Raw genomic sequence first — 12,746 nt, 5'->3', positions numbered from 1 at the left:
CAATTTCATTTATTTAATTGAAACAAGTGCTTAAGGTATATATTATTTAAAAAAAAAAATATATATATATATTAATTGATAATTTTTTAAAATATTTTAATGTTCTTCGCAGTATAATAATTTTTTAAGGGAACAAATATATAACGTTATATTTCATACAATTTCAACAATTTTTGAGAATATTGTATTTATATAATTATCACTGTTCCTTTTACAATGCACAAGGAACAGAAAGAATAAGAAATAACTAATTATAACTGTAAAAATGTTTTTAATATAGTATTATTTATTTATATGCTTATGTTTTTTCATTATGTTATGCCTTTAATATACGCTCTTGAATTACTTTTGTGCAAAAAAATATATATAACATAATATAAAACTTGTAAAAAAAAATAAAAAAATTACAAAATTGTTTATCTTTTTAAATTACATTGTTGATCTTTTTTATTTGTTACATATATATTAAAATTTATATTTTTTTTTCTTATTTGTAAATTTATTTCATTTGAAATATTTCTGAATTACTTCAATTTCATGTAATATTTTTTACTAATTGTACTGTTAATCCTTTATTTTGTATATATTAATATTTGTTCTAATTATATATATTTAAATGAAAAGAAAAAAATGAAATTCGTCCATACATATGAAGAATTTTCGTTTATAAATAATGATACAAAATAAAATTAAATAAAAATTATAATTTTCAAGAATTATGATATAAAACATAATTAAATAAAAATTTATATTTTCATGAATTTAATACAAAATTAAAAAAGTAGCCTTAGGATCTAATTAAAAATTACATATCTTTAATAACTATTAGTAGTACATTATAAATTTAATTATATATATATGTTATTGACAGTAAAAAGTTGCAGGACAATAAGTACTAACGAAATCACTTGTAATTAATACAAAGAAAAATTTTTGAACGAAATACCTTTCTTTCATTTATTATTACCATCATTATTATGAAATAATAATTAATATTTCTTAACGATAATTACCTGTTTTTATAAAATATAACTTTTATAAAATTGGAATTATTTACATGATAGCATACTTAAAGTTTGTAATTATTATCATAATATGTAGAGGAGAGCATTAAATATATATTCTGAAAATTTTATGTTGTATATAAAGCTCATACATTCTAAATATTTAAGACATTGTATATATATTCTTTTATTTTATTTCATAATGAAAAGTACGAATAACAAAATTATTTGATTAGTGTACTATATTAATTGAGTATATTTTGCGTTTTGTATGATTATGAATGAAATAAAACTTTTTATTTTAAAGAAATGCTTTTTTAAAATAAAAATTAGATTAATACTGTGGAATTAAATTTTTAAAGTTATTTTTCTTTACGAAAAACGTAAAATATGTTATAGCTATATGAACTGTATTAAGTATTTATGAAGCTATAATAGAAAAAACTTTTTAAAATAAATACAGTATCTTACATCATTAAAAGTATATTATATTTTTCTTAATAATTTTCTCAGTAGATATACTATTAAATTAAAGATACATATTATGGAAGAAAAAATAATGTCACTATTATTTATTAAAATTTATACTTTTATCCTTATAAGATGGACATGTCTATTTTGCAATGATATGGTATAATAAATTTTTTTAAGGATATTTGTAATATACATATTCTTCTTGTTCTATTTTTTTTAATACTTTTTTTTTCCATTGCATAATATATTATTTTTAATATCAAAAATTTATTTATTTTTTTTCAGAGTACGTTTAACAAACACATTGATGAAAAATACAACTTTGACGGTAAATTAAATACAAGAATTTGTAGATTACTAGCAAAAAGTAAAAAAAATAATAATTCGAATATTATATGGTTAAAAACAATGGAAGATAACTGTGAAGGCGAACAAAAAGATATATCTACTGATGCAAAAATGGCCAAAGGAAAAAAAAAAAATTCTAGTATAAGTTCATTAAAAAAGGGACAATACTATAAACAAGTTATTGATTATAATAATGGATTTTTTGATGGAAAGCATTTCCAATATGAAAGAAAATGGGTCAAAAAAATAGATCATGATGATTATATTAAAAAAAATAGGATGATTGCTACCATAGCTTCAAAAAAACTAAAATTTAGAAAATACCGTTATATTGTTTATATATTTCTTCCTATTTTATTGGTGGGAATAGGAATGCCTATATTACAAAAATATAATTGTTTACCACAACCAGGAGGTGCATTTTATAAGGCACTGAAGTTAGATGCATGGTGGGAAAAAGCACTGATAGCTATAATGGGTAACGCTCGACATCATTTTTTTTATATGGTATATGGTGTAATTTTGATTGCAATAGTTATATTAATTGTTACAGTGACTTTTAAGATCCTTAAAAATAAAGAAAAATATAATAATATTAAATTGAGGGCCCAGTTAAATGAATAATATATTAAGTGCTAATTTGATTAGGGAAGTCTTTAATGAGAAGTAATATCTGTAATATTTTTAGATATATATTTTTTTATACATTACAGTAATTGCTTAAATTTCACAAATACACTCACATATACCTACTCTTTCTGATACATATAAATATAAAAAATATTTTTTTTGTTTTTTCATTTATGGAAAATTTTAATGTTTTAATGTTTTTGTATTTTTATTATAATATATGTTTTTATTTAATTAAATATTATATTTTAATATATATTCGTGTCTTTGAGTAAATTTTTAAGGAAAATAAAAATTTTCATGTTGAACATAACATTTAATGGCATATTTCGCAAATTATAATTAAATCATAGTAATTTGTAAATAAAATAAAAAGAGTATTTTTCTATCTTTTTTCGTGTTCTATTGTAAAGAGATTATTCAATCACATAATAAAAAAATGTGTTATTACTTATAAATTAAAAGTGTATGTGTCTTATTTCTATATAATATAATAAAATGAATATGCTTTTTTCCGTTAACATATATATATATTATAAAAACATAATATTTATTCTGTAAAATATATTATGACATAATAATTATAAAGCATATTTAATGTAAAAATCCTTTTAACACACATTTTTCCATATTGCATTGATCAAAAAGGAATATGTGAATGCTTAATAAAATAATATTTTTATTGAATACTTTTTATTTGTAATTATTTAATAACTTTAGATTTATAAATATTCATGGCTATATGAAGAGTTAATGGCATTTAATTTTTTTATTATTCCATCTAATTCGGGTGTTTATACAATTTTCCAAAAATATTTAAATATATATTGTATTGAATATTTACAAATAAATATACAATATGTTGTTTCTTATTTTTTACATGAACAAAAGATAAATTGAATGTATTAAATGAAAATAAATATTAATATATAAAATATACGAATTTTTTTTTTTTCTTTTTCTTAATAATGAAATTTTATATATGCGCATGTCTCTAAAAGTTCAAATTATCATTATAGGAATGAAAATAAATAAGTATATATATATATATATATATATGTCCTATTTCTTATGTCTATAAATAAATTAAGAGTTAATATCATTTTAAAAGAGTATAAAATATATATAGTTTATAATAACAATCGCTAAATTATTTTTATTTATAATGCTCATATTTTAAATAAAATATAATTGAAATAAATGTATTATTATTATATAGTTAATTCATAAATAAAAAAAAGCTTTTTTTTGGTTAGATAAGCGTTAATTATGTTAATGTAAAAAACTACTGTATTTTTTTTATAAGGTTTAATTAAATATATGTAATGTATATATTTCTCATTTAACTGTTTTGCTTGTATATTTTCGTGTTAAATTTTTATTTATTAAATATTTTTTTTCATAGATCCAAATTAAAATGATAATGTAGTATTAATATATATTTCCGTTATCTGACTTATATGTACTTTAAAAAATAATGTTTGATCAATAAAATAATTCATGAATATTTTATTCTTTGTAAAAGAATGCATATGATATACTGAAAATGAAACTACAATATATAGAGAATATTGCATGAAAAAGGTGAACAAATTACTAACATATATTATAATAATAAGTATTTATATATTTTTTTGATAATATTATATATTACTATAATTAGTTAAAATTTTTATTTTTATGTAAGCATCATATTTATGTGTAGACATATAGAATAATTCTATTGTGATAATTTTTTTTTTTTTTTTTAATGCATTTTCAAATAAAAAAAAAATATATTATTATTTTTATCAGAACAATTGTTATTTTATTCAGTACTTATTTAAACAGACATGGGGTAAATTTTATGATACCAATACATATTTATTATGGATCTGGACAATAATTCGCAATAATATATATTACAAATTTTTTTACTATAAACCATATTATAACCGTGATTATAATATTTTTTTGTTGTCCTTAGAAAGACGAAATATATTTTTGTAAATATATATATATATTTAATATTCTTTTAATCTATCCGTTCTTTTCACAATTTTTATAAATTTTTAGGTACTACTGAAAAAAATTTTGTATGAAGTGTATATTTTATGAAATAATAGGCTTAGCATTAAAAATAAGTTCTAGATATTGAAGGAATTTATATAAGTGGAACTAGATATATGATTTTAACAAAGGATAATACTAAACAATTTTGAATTATTATGTGTTGTTATAAACAAATAAGTTTCATTTAATCTTAGAAAAAACTTATATAAATGAAAAGGTAAGCATGAAATTATTCTTAAGTTAACTAATTTATGCCAGCAACTGGAGATAAAATAAAATTCTGAAAATAGGACAATCACAATATTAAGAATTTTTTTTTCTTAAATGTTTTCAGAAATTTTTGTATTAAAATGTATCAACCATAATTAGTGAAAATTTTATTATTATTTAAACATATATAAGAACTTTATAGTTCTATCATTTTAGGGTAGTTACATTTTTGACAGTGAATGCAGAAATAATTATTATAGTTTTCCTTATAAAATTATGTATTTATGCAGATACCTCTTCTACTTCGCTATAAGAAGCTCCATTCATATCATTCTTAATGTTGTAAACATTTCTTATATTTTCATGGTTAATTACACAATTATAATAGTTAAATATCTGTATATTACAAATAATGGCTCTTTAATTTAATTTTTGCTTTATAAGTACTATTGGTGGACCTTTCAATATAAATATGTTTAATAATAAAAATAATTCGTTTTAAAATGGGCATCTCAATTAAGCACTCTATAAACATATTTTGAGCATAAAATTAAACCATTATACTCTTGAATATAATGAGGAATTACTGAATTAAGAGCGATAAACATTTATATTGAAGTATATAATCAAGGAATCTTGACGCTATATTAGTATATCTGAATGCATGCCACATATAACTCTGCACAAAAAGAGATAATGATAATAGTATTTCAAGAGAAACATAATTTTTTCATCATTACAGTTATTAATAAAGATCATTCGAATTATCATTGTTGCTAAATAAAAAATATATTTTATTTGATTTATTTTGTTATATTTTATATTTTGGTGGTAATTCATAAGAATCATTTATATGAATATTTTGGTACATATACACGTATAAAAAATATAAATCGGACTTAAATTATTGTTATTCTTTTAAAACGCATTCTGCACCATCATAAGTGTTATATAATATGTCCAATTTAATTTCTTATTAAAGTATCAACATGTGGCGTATCCAAATGTTTTTAATTAGTAGATGTAAAAATTTGTATTACATCATATAATTTATGTGATATATATTAATACAAGTAATATATTATTTTGTTCCACGGAAAACAGAAATTTCTAATAAAATCAAATATAATATTTTATGTAGAAATATAACTAAAAAAGTAAAGAATAAATTTGAAAATTAAAAACTAAAAACATGTTAAAATTTTATACAGTTAAGATTCTTCCTTTTTATTTAAATACTCAAAAAATGGTTTAAAATAAACAAACATTGAAAATACTTCTTATATTTTAAATAGATTAATTTTATATATATTAATACAATATATACATATCTATTAATCTCATTCATTCACTTTGTTGTTCAGTTAATTATGAACAATTTTATATTTACATAGAACTGTTATCCACATGTTAAAAAACAAATTAGGGAGATAGAAGAATATTTATTGCAAAATATTAAAGTATTAACTGGGGACTTTAAAATAACTTAAATTACATATTTTGATCATTAATGGAAGATGATTATAAAATGAATTCTTCCTATGTAAAAGGTATTTGTACAATAATACACAAAAGGAAGATTGTGTACTGTGTAAAAATATGGAATGCAAATTTTATATATTTATTGAATATTTAAATATAAAAATAAAAAAAAAATTTATATAAGAATTTATACATCATCTTTTATTTTATATCTCATAATTTAACGATGTATAGAATGTTATATTTTTTATAAGATAAATTATTAAAAGGAATTCTATATATATTTGAATCATACATGCTTGTTTTAAAATTTTTTCGTTTATATATGAAGGGATCAGTTGTTACTATTATAATGAAAAATTCAACAAATTATTTTTATTAGTTAATTATATTTTAATATACTTAATAAATATTCTTATGCTTATTTCATTTACCAAGTACCTATTACATATAATGTAACTGTTTAGTGAGTATATAAATAATAAAAAATATAATATTATTATTTTTATATAAAAATAAAAAAGGGTACTTCAATAGTACAAGGATAACGTTATTGTGTTTACTTTTATTTTGTCTTCCATATATATCTTTGTATTATGTTCTTTCTTATGATAATAATAATAATATTTTATAACAAATTTTGCTGTTGTGCTTATACGAATAAATGAGCACTTAATTGAAATTTTTTCTTTTTAATTTATAGTAATATTTAAGATAATATGAAGAAAAAAAAAAAAAAAGGAACGTGTGTTATATTGTTTATATGAAATATTTTATTTAATTATATTATTTTTCATATATTTCTTTTTTTTTACATATAGTTTTTTTTTTTTTTTTTATTTATTTACTATTTTATGTACACACGTGGAAATTTTTTTTTTTTTTTTTGTTTATATATATTTTATTATTTTGTTTTAATATATTATGTAAATCATTGCTTTATGCTGAAGTTTATACAATGAATTTACTTGTAAGTGATACAAAATTAATAACATTTCATACAAATTGTTGAAGTTTTATCGATAGTGTATTATTTATTAAAAAAATAACGTACAATATTAAAATTATTTTGTACAGTATGTAAATTATTAACATAGTATAAACTAATAGAAATGTTACAGGCTTAAATGTATCACAGGAAAATAAAAGAAATATAATTAAAAATAATTTTATTTAAGAAAAAATACTGTAGTAACTAATTATATTTTTTTCTTTTTTATTTAATATGTATAAATTCCCAAAGTAGGTATTGTGGTGTATATTATTAGAAAAAGGTGCACATAAATTTAAATTTATTGTGCATATTATTTCATAATTGACTTCATAATTATATATTTATTATAATAGAAAAAACTTCTTTAAAGAATAAAATATCTTCAAAGTAAATTGGTAATTTTATTTTTGATGATAAAAATGTTTTATGTTTGTTCTTTTAGTTACATAGATAAATATAGAGTCTTATAATACTATATAGAGAACTTGTTACATATTTTGTTTCTCGTAATATGAAGTAAATTTTATTTATGAATTTTATTGTAATGCAATGTGCCTGATAATATTTTTATGCTCACTTCATATCGTTTAATCCTATAGAATTACGTTTTTTCTTTTCATATATAATATGTTTAATATAATTCTCTGCAGTTCTAATATTGATTTTTTAAAATTTGATTGCACGTTTTATCGTATATATGTTATATTAATTATTATATTATAAAATTTATTATATTTGCTTTAATTCTACATTAATATATAACATATTTTAATTATTACTAGTTTTTAGAAAATAGGTTAAAATTTTTATTTTTTAATATGCATAGTGATAACGTTATACATATATATTTATTGAATTGTGCTTAAATATATTTATATTTATTATATGGATGATTTCTCATAATAAATATTATATGCCCTATGTTAAACTTGAGTTATAATATTAATATTTGTTATATATTTAATATGAATGCAATTTTATATTTACATTATATCTTATTCATAATGTATAAACTTCAATAAAATGATTATTCTTTAATTTCATATTGTATTTTTTTAGCTACCTAAATACGTTGACTAGTTTCTTTTTTAAAAACGTTTTATAGTACTGTTAGGATTATAGTCTTTTGTATATTATCTCTTTTGTCATTATATTAGTGAACATTTTTATTCTTACATTTATTTTGATTTGTATTTTTCTAAAATATCCTTTAATTTATTTGTTCATAGCTCTATTTCATATGAACAAATATATCTTTTAATAGCAATTTATAAATTATAATTTTGTAAAGTATGATACATTATACAACTTCGTTAGTTACTAGAATATGTCTGATTATTTGCAACACCATCTACAGATATTTCTTTATTTTTTTTATATATTTCAATGTATATACTTTTTTTCTAAATGAATGCAACAAAAAAACTAAAATGAAGTAAATCAACTTTTAGAAAGATTGAATATATTTAAATAAAATACTACTTCAAAATATTAATTTTATGTAGTACTAAGATAGAGAGATTGTAGATGTCCATTCACATTTTTAATTTGAATAATTTACAGTGTTAATAAAAGAAAAAATTAAAAAAATCCGGTAAGAAATGATAATTTAATTAATGGAAATTAATATATTCATAACAAGTAACATGATTATTCCTTGCTCTGTTGATTGATACTGATGAAAGTAGATTTTACAGGAACTTGGATTTATTTATATTGAGTATTCTAGTGCTAATCGTTAACAAATTTTTAAAATGGTACCCTATTGCGTTTGCATAAAAAAATTATTGCCATCTTGTCTTATACAATTATTTTTATGACTATTATATAATCAATTATATTTTTCATAGTGTTTTAGAAGACATGTAAAAATTGTATTACAGAAACTTCTTAGAAAAAGTAAAACATATATATTATATGTTAAATTATAAAAAAGGAAATAAAATCGAACACTTTTTTTTTTAAAGATTCAAGAACTTAGGTTGCTCTATGTATTAAATTGTTCTGATTATATAAGGGAAATATATTAGAACCTATAATAATTCTATATTTATATAAATATCATGTTTTCTTTTAGATTATATAATGGTATATATAGTGTAAATATGATCACAAAACAATATAAATTAAAATATAATATTATTTTATATTTATTTTGTTTTATTATTTTTCGGTGATATTAATGATATTATATATTAAATATAAAAAAGACCTAATTAGAAATGTATGTAAACGATATAAATATATATATATATATATATATATATATATATAATAATAATAATACAATTCCCTAATTGTATATATACTTTTTGTAGAAAAAAATAAAATGTTTACTAAAAAATTAAGCTATTTGTATACTATATCTTAGTTTAGGGTAAAAATAAATAATTCAGTGGAATTTTGATTTATTTTTTAAAAGAAAGGTTTAAAAAAATGTTTAAAAACCATGCATGTTGACAAAACGAAAAATTTGTATTTATTATAAAATTTTTACGAAGATTTTTTTATATAGTAAGCATATTTTTTATAATTTATTTAACAATATATATATGTATATATTATGATAAAATATTAAATATATTGTTCTGTACTTTATAGAAATATTCTATGAGAGTAAAAAATGACATAAACAAAATGTCCAAAATATTAAAAGTAACTAAATAAGCCATATTACAAATGCTGGGTTGTAAATCAAATTAACATAAATAAAAGTAAATAAATAACATTATTTTTTGTACAATTTTTTTTTTTGCATTTAAAAAATAAATTTTTTCTTATATTATACATAATCTTATAAATATTATTTTTTAAATATACTGCAAATCATAAAAAATACAAATTTTATAATTAACAAAAAATTTTCAAGCATTTATTTGTTTTTCGCTTATTATTAGAATTAATATATTGTAATGGTACTTAGCACTGTTTAAAAATAATAATCATTAGTTACAAAATGTATTATTTCAGAAAAAATAATTATTAATGAGAAAACACTAAAAATTGCAATTATTTTATATCTTATACAGAATAATGTATTATTAATATTTTGTTAATTATATATTTTATTCAATCTGAATATTTTAAAATACTAAGAAATCATATATTTTGTTTTTTATTTTATTTAGTAAATGATTCATAAATTAAGGAATTAATGTTCAATACAATCAAATAAATTATATATTTAAAATATTTATAAATGAATTCAAATTGTATTACTCTAATTAGAGTTTGTTCTTTTTATAAATTATATTATGATGGTCAAAATTTAATAATCAAATTTTAGAGTTCTTTTACATTTTCTAAGTTGTAAAATGCATTATACATATATTATTAATTTTTTTAGGAAAATGTTATAAAAAAAAAATAAAAAAAAATATAGTATCCTTTGTTATTAGAAGGATGTTATATTATTATTAATTTGTTTATAACAGGACATATTAGAATATAAAAAATCTATAGTATGATAGAGAAAATTAGGTTACTCTTTTTTATTAAATTTTTTGCGTTTTTCCTTTTAAATGAGGATGTCATTTTATGTAGTAAAAGGGTATGTCAATATTAATTAAAGACACTTTTGTTATTAATTTTTTTATTATTGTTTTATTTTTATTGATACGTCTTGTTATTATGATATTACTTGTTTTTGTAAATAATGAATATTTACATGGTTTTTTCAGGGTAACTTTTATAAAAATTCGGATAATAAGCACAGAGATAATAGAAAATCAGGAATTAGAATTTACGGATTAGTAGTAGTTCATAAAAACGAAAGGCGTTCATATATTGAAAGGATGAAAAGAGGAGTACCAAATAGTGTATTGTATAAAAAAAAAAGATATACGTAATAATAATAATGAGACCAAATAAAAAAATAAAAAACAATGTAAAAGTTCAATAAATAATAGAGGAGTATTTAAAGAATCTATGGAAATTAAATATCTTTCATACACTGAAGTAAAAATATATTTTGATAAAGGTATATTAAATAATAAAAATTATGTAAAGAAAGTTGTGGAAGTTGAAAGAGCTGATTTTAAGTTAACGAATTGTATATATAGAAAAGGAGGTATTTTTAATTTTATATATATCATACACTTAGTATTTCCAGTATCAATTATGATAGCATTATTTATTGAACGTTCTAATGAATACACAGCATATGTAAAGAAGATCATTCCATTAATTGCATTATTAATTATTATATTCTGGATTATATTTGTAGTAGGGCTTTTATATATCTGCAGAAAAACAGTAAAACTTGAAAAACTAAATACGTCACACAGCACAGACTTCCTTAACTGAAGTAATCTTTTACAACAATTAAAATATAAAATTTCCTAATTTGTATGCACAAAAAACAAGCAACTATATATTTTCATAGATTTCATAGATATACCTGTAGGAGACAAGTTTTTTTGATCGACAATAGTACAAATGTATTATCTTAATTTTTTGTTAATTTGAATTTTTTAGTGTTTTTCGCAGTTTATTTTAAAGTATTTTTTAAGTATAACACAACATTGTGTTTCATATATATATTTCTGTATATAACTGGAGTTTTTTGAATAATAAATCTAACTTGAAATAAATACATAAAGCACAATTTATATAGTTTTTTTTATATATATAAGAATTTATATTTGTAACTATAAAAAATAGTTTTTTTTATTTTTTGCTTTTATTCTTATTAAATTACTATTTTCCAACTTAATTAAAAAAAGTATAATTAGTTTTTTTTTAATTAGGTATAAAAAATTCCTATTTTTCACACGAAGACACAAAGTGAACGCATGTAAGTGCATTGTTATAAGTACGTACATATATTCATATATTGTATATAAAAAATAAGTGAATTACGAGATCAATCTATCTTATTACTATACATTTACTTTTTCTTACTTAAAAAATAAATTAATTTTATTAGTTAAGAATAAATTTAAAAAAAAAAGGAAAACCAGTGATACTTAATCAATTAGACCATATAAGTAATTTCAAACAATATATGTGACAATTAATTATTATTTATTTTGCTTCGTAGCCTTTTTATTATAATAAAATAATTTTTTTGTTTAATGGTAAAATTTTATTATAAGGCAGAAAAAGGTATAAAACATTTATAACATTTTAAATAGTACAAGACGAAAGATATACAATTGTTTTATTCGTTTTAATAATATTATTCTGATAGATTTTATTATTGAATTATAAATATTATTATATAAACGCATTATTATACATTAGAGCTTCTAGATAATATTAGTTTCCTTTGTACAGTATAACTTAGAATGTTACATTTATTTTTTATTTAATTATTTTTGAAGTAGTGCAATTAATAACATTTGGTTATACTGAAAAGATGTAATATTTAGTGAATAAATTTTTTATTCTATTTATGTTTGTTCTACATTTATCTGTGTATATATATTGAATTATACAGTTTATGATAGAACTGTTATTATTTAAACTTTCCTTCTTTTTTCCTTTTTAAATTTTTATTAGTTAATATATGTAAACGTGAAAGCTATATGACTGTGTTAAATACGTTTTAA

The 12,746-nt window shown here is 18.6% G+C and overlaps 1 protein-coding gene and 1 pseudogene across 1 annotated transcript, besides 1 other annotated feature; both read left to right on the top strand.

Moving 5' to 3' along the window:
• Window positions 1-1,548: 1,548 nt before the first annotated feature.
• On the top strand, window positions 1,549-2,450 carry PmUG01_04011200 (fam-m protein; the record flags this gene model as incomplete). The annotated part of the gene is made up of 2 exons (XM_029003105.1): window positions 1,549-1,635; window positions 1,764-2,450. The coding sequence occupies 2 exons, from the start codon at window positions 1,549-1,551 to the stop codon at window positions 2,448-2,450; spliced, it is 774 nt and encodes a 257-aa protein (XP_028859572.1).
• An 8,207-nt stretch (window positions 2,451-10,657) lies between these two features.
• On the top strand, window positions 10,658-11,499 carry PmUG01_04011150 (annotated as a pseudogene).
• Window positions 10,658-11,499: a sequence feature (Plasmodium exported protein, unknown function, pseudogene).
• Window positions 11,500-12,746: the final 1,247 nt, after the last annotated feature.

This window comes from Plasmodium malariae, assembly GCF_900090045.1.
Source record: "Plasmodium malariae genome assembly, chromosome: 4".
Taxonomy (NCBI): Eukaryota; Apicomplexa; class Aconoidasida; order Haemosporida; family Plasmodiidae; genus Plasmodium; species Plasmodium malariae.
Note: the sequence above shows the minus strand (reverse complement) of the source record. Positions and strands in the feature narration are given on the sequence as shown.